The sequence below is a fragment of the Otolemur garnettii genome, unplaced genomic scaffold (genome assembly GCF_000181295.1).
Source record: "Otolemur garnettii isolate 467f Iridium unplaced genomic scaffold, OtoGar3 scaffold00049, whole genome shotgun sequence".
NCBI lineage: Eukaryota > Metazoa > Chordata > Mammalia > Primates > Galagidae > Otolemur > Otolemur garnettii.
This window is the reverse complement of record NW_003852444.1, coordinates 9,993,606-10,015,334: the sequence shown is the minus strand read 5'-3', so window position 1 is coordinate 10,015,334 and position 21,729 is coordinate 9,993,606. Positions and strand designations below refer to the sequence as shown.

Below are 21,729 nucleotides of genomic sequence, written 5' to 3'. Positions count from 1 at the left end.
CGGTGAAAATAACTAACAATACTATATTGTACTAAATATATTGTACTAAATTGTACTATATTGTACTAAATATATTGTACTAAATTGTACTATATTGTACTATATTGTACTAAAATTCGCTAAGAGGGCAGACTTCAAGTGTTCTCACCACACACAGACACACACACACAAGAATGAAAAGAAAATGATAACTTTATGAGTAATGAATACATTAATTAGCTTGTTATGGTAATGGTTTCACAATGTATACTTATGTGAAAGCATCAAGTTGTGCACCTTAAGCATATACAATTTTTACTTGCCAATTATATTTCAGGACAGCTGAAAACAGAAGAGGGGATGAAGTTTCATGATACTGGACTTGGCAATTTTTTTATACAACACCAAAAGCACAAGCAACAAAAGGAAAAATTGATAAACTTGACTCCATCAACATTTATAAATTCTATGCATTAAAGATCACAAGCAACACAGTGAAACACAACCCTGGGATGGGAGAAAATACATGCAAAGCAGAGATCTGATAAGGGGCTAATATCAAAAGTATGTAAAGAATTTCCTCAATTCAACAACAACAAAACAACAAAACAATTTAAAAATGAGGAAAGGACTCAGACATTTCTCTAGAGAAGATACACAGATGGCAAATAAGCAGATGAAAAGATGTTCAATGTCACTCATAATTAGGAAAATGTTAACCAAAACCACACTGAAGTATAACTTCACACCCATTAGGATGTCTACTATCAAAAAACAGAAAATAAGCACCCATGAGGATGTGGCAAAACTGGAGTCCTTACGTACTGTTGGTGGGAATGTAGACTGGTACAACCACTGTGAAAACCTCTGGTCTTTCCTCAAAACAAAATTAATTATAGAATTACTATATGATCTAGCAGTTCCACTTCTGGGTATACACCCAAAGAATTGAAAGCAGGCTCTGGAAGAGATTATTGCACACCATGTTCATAACAGTACTATTTCTAAGAGCCAAAAGGTGGAAACAACCTCAGCATTCATTGACAGATGATTAATATATGTATATAGTATTTACAATGGATGGCCAGGCTCAGTGGCTGGCACCTATAATCCTAGTAGTCTGGAAGGTGGGGAGGTGGGAGCATTGCTTGAGGTCAGGGGTTCAAGACCAGCCTGAGTCAAAGCAAGATGCTGTCTCTATTAAAATCAAAAAATTAGTTGGCCATGGTGAAAAATGGCTGTAGTCTCAGCTACTCAGGAGGCTGAGGCAGGAGGATTGCTTGAGTTTGAGTGGTTGTGAGCTAGGCAGGCTCCATCTTACCTTGAAAAAAAAGACAATAGAATATTATTTAGCCTTAAAGAGGAAGGAAACTCTGACACATGCTAAAACATGGATAAACCTTGAAGACCATAAGCCAACTAAAATAAGCCAGTTACTAAAGGACAAATGCTGTATGATCTTAAAGTAGTCAAATTCATACAGACAGAGATAGAATGGTGGTGGGGAAAGGGAACAGGGCAGTGGGGAACTACTATGTAATGGCAAGAGAATTGTAGTTTTGCAAGATGAATAGAATTCTGGACATAGATGGTGGTCCTGACTGCATCACAAAATGAATGTACTTTATGCCACTGGACAGCACACTTAGAAACGGTTAAATGGTAAATTTTATGTTATGTGTATTTTACCAAAATTTCTTTTTTAAAAGCTGTAATATTAAGAATAACTCAGTACCTAGAATTAAAATCAAATTTCTCCAGAATGATTTTTATTGAAAAGAATTTAGGAAAGCCATAAATCACTTTCTGAATGAGGTCACAGTCAATGTGGACTCTTGAGTATCTTGATTTGGTCAGGAACAAAAATCAAAACTTGACAAAGTGAGAGCTGCTTGAAAGGACCTCAATAATTAATGAACTTTGAAAAATGTTCAAAGCCTCTATTTATTTCTAATGAAAATACTCTGCATACTCAGGGCTGATTCTATCTGTAATATTCCTTATAAACCAGATTAATAATTCAAACACAAATTCATTCACCTGGGTATTTTCTAATGGTTATGGATTTTTGTTCTCTAGAAATCTATACTGGCAGTGTCCTATGACTCACCAAAAGGGCCTGTGGCAAGACTCAGTGTGTGATTCTCTCTTTATCTTCCTTTCCCACTCTGGATATCTAATGTTTGATATGAAAGGAAAATAATTTCAAAGCTACCTGTTGTCTACTTGTACTTTTTGCAAGTGGAGCTCTTTTCACTATGATTATTGTTCCTGTTAATATTATTATTGTTATTAGAGTTCTTTTAAACTCTTAGTGGTTTGAATCATCACAGATTATAAGGCAGGCAGGCATCTTTCCAGGCAGTGGTGCATGAAAGGGAGGAGAATGTTCAAGTAGACCATTCATGAGCTCCACTTGGCTGAACGGGAAGGCTGATGACAGAGAAGTGAAATTTGTTCTTTTGCTTTCATAGATTCCCAAGGACTTTCTGTTTATTATGGTTTGAATCCCCCCTCCAAAACTCATTTAGAATTGGTTGCCATTGTGGTGGTGTTAAGGGATGGGCCCTTGGGGGGTGATTAGGCCACGAGGACTCTACCCTTATGAATGGATTAATGTCATTATCATGGGAGTGCATTAGTTATTGCAGGAGTTTGGTCCTCTTTTCTGTATTAAGTTCTGTCACCATTTCTTGCCCTTCTGCCTTCTGCCCATCCACTGTGGAATGACCCTGACAAGTTGCCAGTACCATGTTCTTGGATTTCCCAGCCTCCAGAGCTGTAAGAAATACATTTCTCTTCTTCATAAATTACTCAGTCTGTAGTATTCTGTTATAGAAGCAGAAAACAGACTAAGACACTGTCCCTTAGTGAGAAACTTCCCATAAATTTACCCATTGTGAAAGTTAACTAATCGGGCTACTTGGTGCCCAGATATTTGTGGGGTTTCTTTCACTTTATTATTTATTTTAAATTTCAGATTAATATAAGGGTATAAATGATTAGGTCACAATGTTTGCATTTGTTAGGTAATGTCCCTGTTGTACTTGTGTCTCACACCCAGGAGGTGTGCCATATACCCTTACACTGGGTGTAATATGCTTACATTGGGTAATGAGGGTATTACCTTACATTGTGCTCATTAGGTGGAGCACAATGTAAGGGTATATGGCACCCCCTCCCTGCTTCCCTCTCTCCCCTCTTTCCTTCTCCCTCCCCCCAATTTGAATTGAATTGATTTTTTATCTTGTGCAGGCATGTATTAGTTTTTCTACTGGCTTCATATTAATATTGAGTATGTTGGGTACTTGCTTTTCCATTCTTGTGATACTTTTCTAAGAAGAATGAGTTTCAGCTCCATCCAGGTTTCACCTTTCCATCTTTTTTTATGGGGTGCCTAGATATTTGGCCAAGCATTATTCTGGGTGTGTATGTGAGGGAGTTTCTGGATGAAACAAACATATGAATTGGTGAACTGAGTAAAGCAGATTGCTCTCTCTAATGTGGGTGGGCTTCATCTAATCTATTAAAGACCTAAATAGAACAAAAGTGGCTAAGAGAGAACTTTGCCTACCTGACTGCTTGAGCTGGGACTTTGGTCTCTCTTTGCTCTAAGATTAGTACTCATCCCATCTCCTTTCTTGGTTCTCAGGCCTTTGAACTTATACTGCACTCTCCTGGGGCTCCAGCTTGCCAGTTGAAGATTATGGAATTCTCTTTCTCTCTCTCCTGTATATCTCCCTCCTATTGGTTCTGTTTCTTCTCTGGAGAATCCTGACTACTATTAAACCTGCATTATAGAAAGATTCACAGCTTCTTTTTTGGCCATGATAGCAGCAAATATTTGTTCATTATGGAAGATAGTACTGACAATAGCAAAGACTAATGTGAACCTAGCCCTTTCAGTGACAGTCAGAAAATAAAGATTTTAGCCTCAATTACCAGTTGGTGAGACTATAACGATCCAGACATATATAAATTCACTTTTATTCCCTTTTTCCAAACCATCCCAGATCTTAGTGGCTTAAAACAACCATTTATTTGGCTCATGATTCTTTGTGTAGACTGTGTAGTTCTTCTGGTCTAGGTCATCTCAGCTGATTTTTGCTGTGTTTCCTAATGAGTCAATTGCAAGTCAGCTGGTACTGGGTAACCCAGGGTACCTTCATTCACATGTCTGGCAATGGGAAGTAGTTGGCCAAGGCCAGAGATGAAATTGGGCACAGTGTTTCTCTTTATCCAGCAGACTAGCTCAAGCTTCTTCACAGGGAAGAAGGAGAGGAGAAGGAATGGGGAGGGGCAGGAAGATTCATTTTCTCTGGAACAGGAAGTGGTATTGAAAGAGATTCGGGGCTTGGTGCCTGTGGCTCAAGTGGCTAAGGCACCAGCCACATACACCTAAGGTGGTGGGTTCAAATCCAGCCTGGGCCTGCCAAAAACAACAATGATGGCTGCAACCAAAAAATAGCTGGGCATTGTGGCAGGCACCTGTGGTCCCAGCTACTTGGGAGGCGGAGGCAGGAAACTCACTTGAGCCCAGGAGTTGGAGGTTGCTGTGAGCTGTGATGCCACAGCACTCTACCCAGGGGGATAGCTTGAGACTTGGTCTCAAAAAAAAAAAAAAAAAAGAAAGAGATTCAGAGGAGGCTGGCTAGGATTCCTAAGAGCAGCAAGAAAGAGCAGTCAATGCCCAAGTATTTTCAAATCTGGTACCACGTTTGCTACCTTTCTGTTGGCCAAAGTGAGATTCATGGTCAAGCCATGAAACAGACTCCACTTCTTGATGGGAGGAATTACAAAGTTACTTTGGAAGGGTTGTGCACGCAGGGATGGGAGAATTGGTAGCTAGTCACTTTGGAAGGGTTGTACATACAAAGATGGGAAGAATTAGTGGCTATGTTTGTAGTCTACCACAGGGACTCAGGGAAGGTCACCCTCATCCCCTTTAACTCTCCCTATAACCTTGTGAAGTAGGTGTTAGGGTAGTCTTGGATGAGATCCCAGGTGTGACCCTGAAGAAAGCCTGTTAGGCCCTTTGAAGGCTGGCTTGTATCTTTTTGTTTCTTTGGAGGCTTCAGAGTCCAGGTACTTCTTTCAGAGACAGGCATCCTGTCTGGATGAATAATTTAATTCCACACACTCACCTATACATATGTCATTGCACTCAGGAGGATGAAGAGGCAGCTGCATTTAGTCTAATCATCCAAAAGCTGAGTTTCTGAGCAGTCATATGCATTTTTACAAAGGACCTACCACATGCAGGGCACTTTCCACAAGAAAGTGAGGGCACCCCAAGTGGACAAGGGTAACTAAGGAGATTTGGCTGTGAGACATAAATACAACTTGTATAAGTACAGTAGAGACAACAGAGCTTCCTGTAAAAGTCCTAGGAAGGCATCATTTAGGTGACACAGACTTCATGTAAGACCAGGAATTATGAAGTCCCTGCATTCTCCTCCACGCTGTCAGGACCTCTCACCCTGCTCATCTTTTCTTCCTTTAAGTCTCAGCCCTAAATCCTTGTTAGACATTTTTCACATGAGGCAGTTTTCCCCTCCTCTCCCCTCTCCAAGACAGGGTCTCATTCAGTCACCATGGGGGTGAGTGCCATGGTCTCATAGCTCACAGCAACCTCAAACTCTTAGACTCAAGAGATTCTTTTGCTTCAGCCTCCTGAGTAGCTGGGACTACACGCACCTGCCATGACGCCAGCTACTTTTTAGAGACAAGGTCTCACTCATGCTTGAGCTGGTTTCGAACTCCTGAGCTCAAGGAATCTGCCCACCTTGGCCTTGTGGAAAGTGGCTGGATTTCTTGCACATCTCATTCACTTGTCTTCTGTTTGCTCCTCACTCTGTTTTTGTTATTTGCTACCACGGTGATGATTTGGTTATTAAAACTTGTGTCTCTCAAGCTCTTTTTCCTTTCTACCACTTTCTGTGATTATTGCTTCCTGAGTTCCTCCTGGTCTTCTTTGACCTTCTGAATGTCCCAGCATAACATCCTCAAGTCCTCATATCCTCATCCAAACGGTTTCACATAGTCCCTTCTGGTCATCATTTTAATCATTTTGATCATAAGTCTTTGTGAATTCCCTGATAAAATCCAGTTTTTCATCTACTAAAATAATCTCAGCTAGAAAGTCTCAGTAATCCCTGCTTAGTCCTCTGTTCAGATTTTGTTGACAACATGATGCTTGCAATTCCTTTGCAACAATTCTTCATTGGCTGGTCTTTTTGCTTTAGTCTCTGAGCTTTTAAGATTATCTTTTTCTAGACTGCAATTTATATCTTTGATCTCAACACCAGTATTTGAGTTGGCTGATCTATTAATAGGGCAGCCCCCTAAATGCCTCTGGTATCTACTAGAACAGATATTATTTGCTGCCTAGATTTTATCAGGTTCTGCTAGCCCAATCAATTATGACAATCCTAATCTGAATAAAGTTCATTTCAGCAAAGGTAACAAATCCCTCATTTGTTGTTCTGTCTTTTCTCAGATTTCTTTATTGTCATCATGAAGTTCAAAGTGTTTGCCTGATATTTGAAAGGATCCCTCCCTATTATATTGGGTCAAGACCCCAGGTCCTATATTTTCTCTCCTTAGCCCTTATAACAATTAAAACTAAATTGGTATTGGTGTAATTACTTATTTAATGTCTATATACTCACTAAGCTTTTATTAGATAATAAGCTTCCTTTCCTATGAAGAATCATCTCTTCTTTCCCGAAAGGGATAAGAGAACATAAAAGGATAAGAAGTTAATTCATCAGATCATCTCAAATTTAAGGTTATCCTCCGTAAACTTTTACCAAAGCAGTGAGTTGAAGTATGTATTTTGATTAAGGATGTGGGCTGGGAAACCAGACTCTCTCTATTTGAGAAAGTTTTGTCACTATTTGACAAAGTGGGTTGAGAAATTACATGACCTTTCTATGCCTATTGTTCCTTACCTATAATATGGGGATAATAATATTAATCTCTGCCTTATAGGGTCCCTGTAGGTATTAAATGAATTAATATATGTAAAGTTCTTAGAAAGCTGCCTGGCGCATAATGATTACTCATAAATATTAGTGTGGTTGCATTCTATAATTGTTGTTATTATATCAGTCGTGCCATCTACTACTTATCTTGTCTATCCATTTTGTGGTGTTCTATAAAAATTATAGTGTCTGTAAAAAAAAATGACCATCAACTCAAAGTGCTGCCATCTAAACATGCTTAAAAAGCACTATTTTTTTTTTTTTTTTTTTTTTTGGCAAAGAATTAGAGGAGAGGTACAGGGATGTAAAGAGGGAGACACTCATTCTTTGTCTTGCTGAAGGTCCATGCCTCCTGGGAAGCTACTCTTTCTAAATATTGGCAACAGGGGGCTTATCCTGCCTTTTCATTCTCCAGGAGGTAAGGTGCTGGCTTCAAACTAGGAGAACACTACAGTTGCACACAGAAAAGTCAGGGATAAGAGTCAATAGTAGGACAGAGGCAAAGCTATCATGAACCTGAAGCTGGTAGTTAATACCCTCTTTTAAACTAACGTTCTCTACCCTTTTGATTCCCTCCTTATAGTTGCCTCTCCGGGACGCCCTCCAGAGAGGTGCTCCTGAGTGTCATGGTGTCACTATTCCATTTTCTCCTTCCTCTCATCCAAGGTGGTAAGGATCCAGGGCTATCACAGAAGACTCTGCCCTCCTGGACAATCCCATTCCACTGCCTTCGCCTACCCTACTCTACTTCTCCAGCCCACTGCTACCCCAACACATATATACACACACACTCTCTCTCTTTCTCACTCTGCCATTTTCAGTATCTCACCAGGGCAAGGCTCTTTGTGCCTCACAGTAAGTTCCTAAGAAACAAATTTATACTTTGGGGGAAAGTAGAGTATTTATGGTTTAAGTTCAGGGACTAGGGATCCGGGAAGACCTGAGTTGTAGTGTTGGTTTAGACACCAATTGTGTGACTGGGCACCTTACTTAACATCTTTGATGCTTATTCTTCTTTTTTGAAAAGTGGGAATATGAATTCCTATGTTAGAGAGCAGTTGGAATAATTGAGATTTATATACAGCACTTAAACCACAGGCCTGGTTTACAGTAAGCAATGAATAAATGGAAGTGATCATTGATGTTTGTGTACTAATGAGAAGAGTTTAGACACAATATTCTTTTGCTTTATGTGCCCTCCCTCTCTGCCTAATTCTGTCTTTCTTACCTGGTAAAATAACTTGTTTTATAGAGACAACGCCTTCTGTTTTGATGCCCAGAATCCCAGAATAGGGCTTCTTTTAGTAAAATTTCAGCCTAATGAACATTTTGGTGAACAAGCAAGAGCAAGGATTGATCAACAAGAGGTCTGCAGTCTAATTCCTGCTCTGCTATTTTTTTTTTTTTTTGAGACAGAGTCCCAAGCTGTCACCCTGGGTAGAGTGCCATGGCATCATAGCTCACAGCAACCTCAAACTCTTGGGCTTAACTGATTCTCTGGCCTCAGCCTCCCAAGTAGCTGGGACTACAGGCACCCAACACAACCTGCTCTGCTGTTTTAACAAGTCAGGCAATTTTGGGCAAGTCATCATTCCCTGAGGGCCATCAATTTCTTTCATAAAAGGAAGAGTTGGGGTAAGATGGACTTTAAAGTTCTTTCTGATTTTGATATGCTATGATTCTATAGGAAAAGGTTTTTCTCTGGGTGGATGCTTTTATTTATACTTAAGAACCTTGACAGATAACGTTTTTTTCTTCTGCAACCTCTTATTGTGTAGCTTTAACTTGCTTCCCATTTTTCACAGGCAAACACGATAGTTGAAGGTAGACTACGGAGTGGTCATTCTAGCTTTGGATTTCAAGACTATCACTTGGCTTTAGGCCAGTGATTTAACTTCCCTAGGCCTCAGTGACAAATGGGGATGGGCAGAGGGTAGGTGTGAAGATGAAAAGAGCCGAAATATTTAGACTATATAATCCCAAAGGTTATAGCTCTATTGTCCTATAGGGCATTAACCAGTTTGTCTCTAACTTGGCAACTTATTTCAGAATATCTTTCCTCCACAGACTCTGAATACCCTATTACCATTTTACTGGTTCCTTCATTAATTAATGAGTTGAATGGAATCTTTCATATGTATTTTATTCTATGTTTTTTGGTACAAAAATCCTGCTTTTAACTTTTTGAAAATTGTTCTTTGATGGGTTCTGACTAACTCTGCTCAATAGATTGACATGGGCAATTCTTGCTTTACTAGAAAGGCAGATTAAATTATTGGAAAAAAATAAAAACACACTGCAATGGCATTTTGATACTTTCTGCCCCCTTCTTCCTTGTATCAGTAGGCTGAAGCCAGGCCCTATGGGGGGGAGGGGAATTCCTTGGAGGAATCTCTACCTACTAGAATAAGAAATAAGCAAGAAGGAGTATGAGCCAGGCAGAAAGAGATACTCTCATTGTGGCCTTTACATTTATGACTAGCAAGATAATGAAGGAAGGTAATTCTGAAGGCTTTATGTCAGTTTTAACAGTCCCTGAAGCACTGAGAGAGATAATAGTCAATGGATGGTGTCCATAAGGATTTTTTCTCCTTCTCCCCTGACAGCCATTGACAGGATCATTTTGCATTCACAACTGCTGTCATTGGAGCATGGAGAAAAGGCCCTGTAAGGCCAGTAGGATGAGGGCAACTTCCCCGCAAGGATCTCTATTGTCATCACGACAGCAATAATAATGACTATAATTTTCATTTTGCTTTTCTACAGAGTGTCTATCTACATTGTGGAGCTTAAGGGTACAGGATTTAGGTCACATAAACTCACACTTGCATAAAATCACACTTTGTAATTTTGCAAGAGTATCTTATGAAACCGCAAAGAGAACCTATGCAACAAGATTAAAGTCATTACCAATGCAGGTCACTTGACTAATACAATTATTTATGGGATGCTAATAGCTTTTCAGAGGCTTTCAGATACACTGTCAATTTGACAGCAGTTTTTTTTTTTTTTTCTCTTGGTGTGGATTGTTAGACTACTGCCAGTTTTTGTCCCCAAGGACATGGTTTATCACTTGGGGGAGGGGGAATGTAAATTAATTGCAAATCAGCTCTCAGGCGTCCTTTGGTAGTTTCTCCTTATTAAACCGTAAGGACAGGAACCATGCCTTCTATTTCGTTATGTGCACCCTCATCTCCTAGTGTGCATAGAGCTAAATTCCAGTGTTCTAGCTTTCTGACAGATAGTTTTAAAGACATCAGACACTGCCAAAGCACAACTCAGAAAGGGGGCTCGGTGAATGAGGCTGGAAGAGAGGACCACGTGCGATCCCAGTGCTGGAGGAAAACCCCCTAAAAGGGGCCTAGAGTTAGGGAGAAAGCAGACTGCTGGAGACAAAGAAAAGGGGAGTGGAGAAAAGAGGTGAAAATGATCGAAGCAAGCAAAAAGAACAGACTAAAGAGAGAAAAATAACAGAAGAGGACGACAAAATTAAAAGGAAAACCGAGCCCCCACCGCAGCGCTGAGCAGCAGGCGAGCATGCGCGGAGACTACAGCCCCCAAGATGCCTTGCGGCGCCCGTCTCCTAGCAACCCCGCTAAACAAGATGTCGGTCTCAGAGGGCCCTCCCCAGAGGGCAAGAGCTCCTTCTCTCCAAGGAGGCCTGAGCAGTTCACGAACTGGAGCACCAGCGATGCTGTTGCGCTCAGAGAAAGAGCGTCAGGCTTGCGGGTCTTCTTTTCCCAATGGACAGAGGACGAAAAACTCTTTGAACAGAACCTCCTCCTACCTGCTGCAGCAGATCATTCACCGCTTTCAGGAGTTGGACACGGACGGAGAGGAGGACCAGGGCGAGGACGAGGTGGAATCCGACCCGTCCTCAGAGTCGGAAATGAAGAATCTGGAGGTGTGCCTTCCCCCACCCCTCACTCCCTGGTTCCCTCCTCCAGCCGCCCGGCGCTGCTGCTTCACCGCGGCCCCCGACGCACCCCTGGCCAGTCCTAGGGTGGCCCACACCTTCGCAGGCTGTCGCCTCCAAGAACACCTCTCCCTGACCACCACGAGGCCCCTCTTTTCTTCCCTTTCTCCTACCCCATTTCCTCACCCCTACCTGAAGCGTCTCCCGATTTCTTTCTTTTTCATTAACACATTTGATTTCTTAGGAGTCAAGCTGCGCAGCGTCGTTTTGAAAAAAGCATCTATGTATTTGTATGGGAGTTATGGTTTTAATTTTTCCAAAAATTATACTCTGACAGTATTGTGAATAAACAGGGCTCATCTTTGGCATCTCCAGGACCTGTTTGCCAGACTATAAAGTACTCCAACACCCTTCCCCAGTTCTTATCCCTTCAGCCTCCTCCTTCCAGGAAATAAATAAATACATAAAAATAGAAAAAGAAAGAAATTACTTTCTTGAAATAATCTGATAAGTGCTTCCTCGAAGACTAGGTGACTTAAAAGTTTAACATGTTATGTCTGCCAGGGGTATGTATATGCCTTATATTAATACCAGCAACATGTCCACGCAGCAGAAAGAAGCCACAGGTTGTTCAAAAGCCACAGGCAGCTCACTGTGGAAGTTCCCAGCATTTTCACCTGTATTGCCTGGGACGGTCACTTGGTCTTTCACATTATGACAAATTCCCTCTTTTCTATACATCCAACTTCTTTCTTACACTTATTATCACCTTCTTGTCTTTTTTAACTTCTCATAACATCCCTTCCTTCTCTTGGCTTCCAATAAATTATTGGCTTTCTTTCAAAAACATCATTAGATTTTCACTCTTGCCATATTCTGTTAGGTTTTTCTCTTTGTCTTCCGGGAAACTCAGAACTAATATTTTTCTTCATTTCCATAGTTTTCTTTAGATTAGGTTTTTCTCTCATTTTTCCTTTTCCTTTACACTATAAACTGCTTCAAATTCTTTTGAGAAGTAGATGTAATATACAGGAATATAATATTTTCAATGTCTTCTTTCTGTGATAACTCTTCTGATTTTTCTTCTTCGCATCTTTCCATCTTTTGCTAGTCTCCTTTCCTCCGTGAGGTCAAACATACTCCGTGTTATGCCTGTGCCCTTTCACAGATTCCTTTTGTCCTTTGTCTTATCTCTTCTCAACCTGTACCCCCCTCCCCTCAACCTGCAAGTTGTCTGTTACTCGGTTCTACCATTAACCATTTATACTCTTCCCCCACTTGGGTTCCTCTTCTTTTATGATGTCCCCTGTTCACATTCAGCATTTGTTTTTTTACACCTTTATCCCCCATTTTGTCTTTTCTCTTCTTTAGCTTCCTTCTATAAAAACTAGTTATACTTTAGTTTTGCTTAAAGTTGACCACAGATAACTATTACTTCTGCCACTATGAGAAGGTAGACTACTAGAAGTTAGAATACTATTATTCTGTTCCTTAGTAGTACTTCTTTTGTTCTTTTACTTTGCTACATTTAACAGTGACTGTTGCAAAACTGTAACAGTGTTTTTGCAACTTTGAAATGTTTGTACGGTTTCCACCAGCTTCCACCCAGAGGAATTCACAAATGAGCCACCAGTATACTTTATTATTGTGATTAATACACAGCTCTTCAGCTATGGGGTTCATTAGTACCACTGTTAATCTGTCTTCAGTATGCCATTAACAAACCATAGAAAGGGTTGACTTGAAGTAATTCTTTTTGGCTTATATATGAGTGTGGGAAAAGTTTCATTATGTCTTCCATTTACATGATAAATATTAGTATTTATTTTGTGTTCTTACATTCTATTCTGACTTTCATAGTATTGCATACACTTTAATATGCTGAATAAACTGAAAAGTTAAGTTGTAAAAAGAAACATTTGGACATTCACGTTCAATGCTTTGTTTTGTATGTCTTAGCTTGGTTAAGATTTGCAATGTTATTGTGGTCACGATGATTATTGAATGCTTGTGATGCACTTAACCTCAAACCTCAGAAGCCCTTATGAATTTAAGGGTGGCAGTACAGACCAGCTGTTCAAAACACTCTTTGGAATCAGAGATTTATACCTAAGGTTTGGTTTAGCCTTTTGTTAGCTGCGAGATCTTGAGGAAGTTATTTAACCTCTCTGTGTTTCATCTGTAATGTGAAAATTATAATAATATGAGAATTAAATGAGATCTTTCATGTAAAATGCCCAGCATAATGCTGATTTATTTTTGATACTATTACTAACAAAACATGTAATAGTAACTTACATGTTTTTATCTGCTAACTATAGCCCATTAAATGATTTAATTAATCTAGCCTTCATTGAACAAAGATTCATTGAATGATTGCTATGTAGGAGGCAGTTTCTGGATTGGGTACATGCAGTAGAAGTATCTGGGCCCCCAAACTGATGCATGAAAACCCCTTTTTTTCCAGTAACCTAAAGTGAGTAATAATGCCTACTTATGGTTATGAACATCAAATTTAATAAACTCTATGTTACCATTCTTAATATACTGTCTGATTCAGAGTCGACTCTCAAAAAATTATAGATTGGGTGGTGCCTGTGGCTCAAGGAGCAGGGCACTGGCCCCATATAGGGGAGGTGGTGGGTTCAACCCCGGCCCTGGCCAAAAACTGCAAAAAAAAAAAAAAAAATTAAAGATTGATAAATAGTAACAACAAACAGTAATGACAGAAGATGAGAATGTGATTGAGGGCTTACATGGTCCCTGCAGTCAAAGTGAGATAAGAATCTGAGACCATCATAGCAATTTGGCCTCTGTAGTATGCTATATAGAGGTGAGTGCAGATGATAGCTCAGCTGTGGGGATCAGGGAGAACTTCAGGGGAAGCAGACTATGGTCCGAGAGGCAGTGTGCGGCTGGCACCAGCCTTTCCTACTGCTCAGTTATGACAGCAGAGGCAGCAGCCTAGGTACAGGCCAGAATATAGATGGAGTGGGGACACAGACTTGAGTCTCAGCAGTGGGAATTGCTTTGTTGTTCAGGTGAGATTAGATTAGAGGATAGTAAGACACAGTCAGGGAGGTCAGTGGGCAGAGTCTACCAGTATCCAGGAGGGAGGGAGAGAGTCTGGATTAAGGCAATGGCTGCAGGAATGGAAAGGAAGCTCAAGATGAAAACATATTTAAAATATTTAATATTTTTTTTTTTTAGTAAATCATAGCTGTGTACGTTAATGCAGTCATGGAGTACAATGTGCTGGTTTTATATACAATTTGAAAAGATGGGACAGTTATTAATTGAATATTAGAAGTCTAGGATGACTGTGAGGCCTATGGCATGGTCTGGGGAGAAACTAAGGCTATTTTCTACAATAGGAATCAGAAAGATGGAGCAATGTATTAAATAATTGGAACTATAAGCCCTAAGAGTGGGAGTCAGGAGAGGGGTCTCAGAGTAGGAGACTCCTGCTTACCTTTTATTTATCAAACACCTGAAATTGCTTGTGGTATGTACTTTTCTGTCTCCCAGACTGCACAGTAAGTCCCTTACAGACAGGCACCATGTCTGTCTGGTTATTCCCTAGGTCTTCTCCACCGAGCCTAGCACGCTGACTGGCATGTGGTAGGCGTTCTATAAAGACTTTCCTCCCAGGTGAACCATGAACATGACATAATCTCTGCCTTGATGTGGTAGTTGACTGTGAACTTGATTGAGGTTTGGGTATGGATATGTGTAGTCAAATTAGGGGTCACAGAGTCAAGAGTGTTGAGGGTAGAGAGAAATTGAAATTGTACATGTGCTTCCCAGTAAGGAAGGGAACAGATAGACTCTGAGAAAGGGAAAAGTGAACAAACTGGACATTTGGTCATGATCACAATCAAGTTCAGTAGGTGCTGGAAAGGTTGAAGGGTAGGGAGTTGTGGGAAGAGAGAGTGGAATGCTAGGTCAGAGGTTTCTGGGGTGGAGCAGGTTGGCATGATGACAAGCTCCGAACATGGCCCTGTGCGTGAGTGTGAAGTTGGAAATCAAGTTTAGGTGTCTGGAGTCGGAGCGGTAAGGAAATGTGTGTGCACATGTGCTGGGAGTTGGGTGTTGGGTGGCCTTCCAAAGGGATTCTGAAGCCACCTGAGATAAGGACAGGATTTGTGAATGTTTAAAAATGACCAATGAAGAAGGGGACAGCTACTGCCAAGCTGGAGGCGTGAGGGGTGGCTGTACAGGGTCCTGCTTTGGGGATCTGGGAAAATACTGACCAGTGTGGCCTGTCTCTATATCAGTGGCTACATTGAAAAATAGGCATCCATCTGCTAGAAGCAAGCAGGTAAGGCCTTATCTCCAAGAAATGGGGGAGCCAGGTAGCTTCTGAGGTCTAGGTGGAAAGTTGTAGAGGGAAAGTAACAGTTCCCCACTTCCATTCCTTCCCAGGTCTTGCATGAATAATTAAAACTTATTTAGAAAGGTGAATGTGTTTGATTCATTCTGTGAATAGATTGATTGGTATAGATGAGTGAAAGCTTCAGATATGGAATTTCTGACTTCATCAGTTGGTAGTAACGTCTGTCACTTATTTGGAACATTTGCTATGTTCCAGGCACTGTGCTAAGAATCTTATATCCATTATTTTTTTTTCTTGCTCCCCTAAACATTCAAAGAAGGTGTAGAAGAGGAAAGACTTTCCTTGTACCCTCCTAGCTTTGATAGCTGGGTCTATAAAATAAACTTATAACGGGCAGATTAACAGGAGACAATGTATGCAAACGGATTAATTTTTAATATTATGTACATGGGAGCATTACAGGAACAAGAAAAAATGAGATTTGAGAACTTACATACTATCTTAATAGGAGAGGGGGAGCATGTAGGGGAGAAGGGAATGCGTCCCTTAGGGGAGAGGAAATGCCTTTTAGGAAAGATGGCTGGATCCTTGAGCGGTTCTCATTCTGTGGGTTGTGACCCCTTTTTAACAATGAAAATACATTGCAGCATTAGGAAGGTTGAGAACCACTGCCTTAGATGAATAGATGGGACACAGGCAGTTTTGAGTATGTTACTGACTTCTAGAAGCCTGTCCTGTGGTCAATCTTCTTATGTTTGATAAAACTCCTGGGGAGGGGATTTAGGACAATTGAGTTCCTGCTGGAGGATCCGCCTTCAGGCAGATAAGGGGAGTTCAGAGTAAGCTCTCTTTGCATTTGCTGTTTTTCAAGTGCTTTCAGCTCAAAATAATTAATAGGCTAAAATGGCATATTTTGGGGTGACGGGTCCTGAACTCCTTCATAGCTAATAACAGTTTCTATTTATAGGTGAAAAATGTGAGGCTCAGTGAAAAAGTTGCCTCCTCAAAGTCACACATCCAAAATTACAGAGCTAGGGTTCAAGCCACACCTGCCCAGTTCCCAAACCCATGAGCTATTTCTGTGCACATGGTATTTTTTTCCCTAAGTAAGCAGAAATTTGGTGGGAAAGAAACTCTTTACTATAGTACAAATCTATATACATATGTCCTTGGTGCCACAAGCCCGAGCAGCATTGTTGGATGTGGAATGAGGGAATTTTGCCCTGGTTGTCCATGTGAGAGTCCTGGTTGGTTATGTCAGTGATGATGTGTTACTGTATGTCATGTCCTCATGCTCAGTGTTCATATGTTGGCCACCGTGGAGCTGAAAGAAACACAAACAGTGATCTGCTTGTTACCTCTTCTGGTCTGTCAGTACTGAGGAAGGACGGGTAGGCCTGCCTGTGGTGCAAGGGCCAATTTCCTTATTGAAATGATAATCACCCTTTTAAAAAATCCTGTGAATACTCTAAGTACTGGATATGAATTTAACATAACTAGCCAATAGGAAGTAAACTGAGGTCCTGTTTTCTTTAGCAAGAATGCCAGATTTAAAGAAGCAATTGCCTTAATGGAAATAACCATCCTTTGGAGTGTGGGCAAGCAGTCAAGTGTAGTGGTTAGGAGAACTGCTCTTGGGTCAGACAGATTAAGGGTTTCATTCCAGCTCTGTTAGTTTCAGACAAGTTGGACTCTTATCTGTAAAGTAGGGACAAGAATACCTACCTTGGGCTTGTCAGAAGAACTCAAGGAGCTGAACCTCAGGGTTATCAAAAGCATTAAAAGAGCGAACCCATTGGTAGCTCTTAGCGTAGTGCCTGGAATGAGACAGACTCAGTGGATGGAGGCTTCACCACTAACACTGATGCTTGGGTGTTGGCTACTGTGTTGGCTCAACTTTGACTGCCTGAGGCATTGACTGCCTAAGTTCAATGGCAATGAACACATTGATTTGGTAGATATTTGTTTAACTGTATGTAATATGTATATGTCCTCAGCGCAGAATTTTCTTTGGGGATGGTAAATTTTGGAGAGCTAAGCTCTGGGTATACACCTCTCCTGGGTGTAAAGTATCCTAAAGATGTGCCAGATATGATAAATGGATCATTTCCTTTCTGATGGGAACTCTTTCTTTGTCCTCCTCTCTGGGTGTTTTGCAGAAGGAATTTGATGGGGTACTGAAAGAAGACGCTGTGGCTGCCGCACTCTACCAACTGGGGCGCTCGGGCTCTGGGACCAAGCAGGTCTATCTCAATCTAACTTTATCGGTGAGTGTGACAGAATCACCTTGGCCAGCTACGGTTTGATACGGACTAAACCATATTCATTTTCTTTTGTACTCGTAGCTTTGGTGGTGGCAGCAAATCTCAGAGTCTTGCATTTGATGGAGACTAGTGATAAGAGATATTTATGTAAATATTAGACTTCAAAGAGCCCTAGACAATCCAGTAATCAGCACCCAGACTCCTTTGTTTTCATTCTCTTCATACTCTCTCTCTTTCATCTTAAGTAGTCTATATTACAGCAATCAATGCTTTCTTTCCAGAAGGTTGAATTTGATTCTGTAAAACCAATCAAAGACCCTTTAAGACTTTTCTGTCTGATCAGTAGAAGCAGCACTGAATTTATGTCTGAATCCTAGGGAACAGTGTATTTTGATATTGACTTTAACCCCCTAAGTATGTCAAGAAAGAAGTACCTTTCAGCTATATCTTATTTTCTAAAAGATACCTATCATTAAAGAAAAAACTATTATTCATCAATTTTCAAGATTTCAATACTAGCCATAGAGTAAAACAAAATCTTATCATAAGAGAAGCTGTAAGAGCAGACTACTTGAAGTATGTAATCTTTCCTTGTTTTGTTTCTCTGTAGTCCTAGAAAAATAATTTAACTCTTTTGGCTTCCTTATATTGCAAGGCATTAAATATTCCTTGGAGATTCATGGAATAAATGTAGATACATAAGTGGGAAAAAAGACACATTGAAATTTTACTATAGCACCATGATTTGGCTAATATATATAATTCATTGCAAGACTGTTCTATCTTAGGTTTGAATTAGTAAACTAGTCAAGAAATGTTAAGCTCTTTCACTTATGCTGGTTCCATGGCATGCCCTTTGAGGTCAACATATTAAGACTCAAATCTTTTACTATTTTCACTTTATAACATTTTATGGAGGACTCAGCCAGCCAGGCAATAACAGACAGGGAGCATCCTGTGTGTACTGCACCATGTTCGACATTGGAATGGTATATAATTCCAGCAGCCAATGCATCCCCACACACGTCCCTGTCAATCAATATTCTACTTATGTACGTAGTGCTATGCCTTAAATTGATCTACCCCCAAAGCAATCCTTTAAATCTTGTTTCTGCTAGATGGACTGAAGCTTAACTTATTTTGCCAACCGACCTCCTTACGCTTGAGATATTGCAGGTTGAATTACTTTGCCTTAATAACCTGTCGTACTGAATACACTTTTTTAGAATTGCCTGATTTAGTTCTTTCCCCCCCTTTATATCTTACTTATGTTACACATTATTTTTTACTTTCTTTTATCATTTGTGTATGTGTCTTCTCTCCTACGAAAGTCATAAATTTCTTAAGGGCACAGCATAGCTCTCTTCCATCATTGTATTTCTCATCATGCCAAGCATGAGGCCCAAACCTGGTAGATACTCAGTAAGTTTTTATTTACTGTTATAGCAGCCTTCATTAAACAGTCATTATTCTATATGAGAACTTGCTTAAAATGGTTCTCCATTGGTTGGCTTTTTTCTAACTCTGACATCATGACATAAATCAGTAGAATATGTCTTTGTCTGATGGGACCCAATTTCCTCCTCACCTCCCTTGAAGTTGACTCGAAGCAATAATTCATGGAAAGAATTTTGGATAAGGACTCAGGAGACTTGGATGCTGCTTCTCTATCAGGCAATTCTAACTTGCAATGTGACATACTTTTCATTTCTAGATTAGGAATCCTCTGCCCCACAGATATCACAGGTGTGTTTGATCGGATGAGATTACTGTGAAAGAGCTTTGGAAATCAACGCTGGGAAAAGTGTAGATAGTATTGTTATTAATGATCTCCTGATCAGGTGTGAACTCTCTTTAAAACTTCATTTAAATTCTAAGCATTTGCTTTCTCTTTTCTTCTACTAGATAAAGGCCCTGTCTTTATTGGTATTATTTGATTTTTTTAAAAAATAAAACTGCTCTAACAGTCTCCATGAACACTGCTTTAATTGGCCTTTTCATGTTGTATTTGTTCTTGCTAACAACACTAATTTTCTAAGCTATTATTTTGTTCAAAGGAATGCAATTTTTTTTTGATGGGGATCTGTAGTCTGTTTTGAGATCGTATTAGTAGTAGGCTTCAGATTTTGTTCTCTCACTTCTGTATTATGGAAGAAATTCTGGGTTTCTTTCCATCAACTATTCTTTCCAGAAGACTGAATGCTAACGGGTTAAAGTAATTTTAAAGTCTTTCACCTTTTTTCCTCTCAGGATTGTGATTTAGCTGACATTAGCATTCTCTGTGGATACATTCACCTACACAAGCTGGATCTTTCAGTAAATAAAATTGAAGGTACGTAATTGTCATTCTGGATTGATCACTGAATTATTTCAAAATTTAAAAGCTGCAGTTTAACACTACCAAACTTGATAGAAGTAATTTGTGGACCAATTTACATATGGATCCTTTGCTTTCCAAAAAAGCCACCAGGGACTGATGGTGAAGAAAAAGGCATAGGTCTGCCTTTCATGATCTGGTTGAGACGTGCTCCTTGATATTTAAGAGTTTGATATGAAATGTTTGCTTTATTTTTTTTCCTTTTAAGAAATGGATCATTACTTTTTCAATATGTCCTGAATGTTTGATGATTCCTTTTCTTTCCCTGTATGAGTTATTCAAATGAATTAGTTTTTTTCCCATTTATAGCATAATTTTCCTTATTTTGCTTTTGCATTTACATTTTAGCTCTTCTATTCATAGTATTCACAAATGTACTTTCCCCCCTCTGTGCTATCTTTATTTATTTAGTTGATTCTTTCAACCTTAACTTCATCATTCATATATTTGTTATGACATCTTGTTCACATTTAATGAAATTAGTCTTGCAATTGCCACGTTTTCTTCAAAGCTTGATCCTCATTTCTAATTTTCTGATCTTGTTTGAAGCTGACAGTGTACAATGTTTTTCTTTTAGACTTCCAGGGAAGTAAGCAAATCATTACTTCCGACCTGCTTTCTTCACTGATAGTCTTTCTGCTTGCTACTTTGCCTGCCTGTTTAATGACAATTTAATGTTGCCGACATGGTCTTCTCTGGTTCATTTTCTGATTTCCTCCCCTTACATGACACTGATAATTTAAATCTATTCTTTTAATAGCTAAGAAATATTCTAGCCTGTTTTTATTTTTAAAATGTGGCTGGTTTTTAAAAGACTTTACGTTATTTTTTCTAGTTTTATAAAGTATCAATGTGGAAAATTATAACCATGTGCAAAAATAGAACGTAAGAAGGAATATTCAGGTTCAACAGCTGTCACCTCATGGCCAATTCTGTTTTTGCCTATACCTCCCTCCCTGCTTCCTGGGGTATAAATTTTAAAGCAAATCTCAGACTATCAGATCATCAGAAAGCCTTCTTTTTTAGTGTTTCTGGCAGGAGCCTTTTGCCTACTCCACACCTCTAAAGTTGGTTTCATTAAGTAGATAAATTGCAGAGTGGTGGGAGGCTTTAACAGTGCTCAGTGCTAACAAGGAGGAGAAAGATTTGGCTTCCTATCTTTGCCAGTTGAGCATGGAGGCCACGGTTGTGACTGAAGCATTCCTCTGCAGCCAGATCAGTCTTCATTAGTCTTCCATGGCTCATTTCATTAATTCATCAGGTGTTTGAGAGCCCACTGGGTCTAAGTATAGTATAGTTTTCTTTTTGTGTTGACAGCCTTACTGATGTTCTGATATGGACCAAATTTCAGCTTGCATCAGAATCACCTGGGGAACTAGTTAAAACAGATTACTTAGCTCACCCTCCGAGTTTCTGATTCGGTAGATTTAGGGTAGGGCCTTGAGAATTTGCATTTTGGATGAATTCCCAGATGAGTCTGATGCTGTCTGTGCAGGTCTAGGACCACACTTTGAGAACCGCTGGTGTAGACATGGGGAGCTCCTGCCATCTAGTGGACAAGGAGAGAACTGCACCAAGTAGGGACAATGGGCTTGCTGAAGCTGAAGTCCGGCAACCCAGACCAGGGTTTTTGTGTTTTTGTTTTTTTTAATTAAAATGATTAAAATCATTTTTATTAAAATGTTTTTAAAACATCGACTGTCTACAAAGTATGACATATACTCACCACCTCTTTGTCTTTAGCTAAGTACTCAGTTTTGCTTCTGTTTCAAGACAGATCTCCATGGTACCTGAGTTTACCTGCCTGGAGAAAGATCAGCTCCAAGGGAGTCTAGGGGCCCAGTGGACACCGTAGTCGAGACCACCACTGA

At 40.0% G+C, this 21,729-nt stretch overlaps 1 protein-coding gene across 1 annotated transcript in view; it reads left to right on the top strand.

Annotated features, from left to right (window-relative positions):
- Positions 1-10,569: 10,569 nt before the first annotated feature.
- The window catches only part of LRGUK (leucine rich repeats and guanylate kinase domain containing), a 107,272-nt gene continuing 96,112 nt past the window's right edge, over positions 10,570-21,729 (top strand). Inside the window, exons 1-3 of the mRNA XM_003791666.3 lie at positions 10,570-10,869; positions 17,377-17,484; positions 19,732-19,813. Coding sequence (XP_003791714.1) covers positions 10,570-10,869; positions 17,377-17,484; positions 19,732-19,813 — 490 coding nt within the window. The remainder of the gene's footprint in view (positions 10,870-17,376; positions 17,485-19,731; positions 19,814-21,729) is intronic.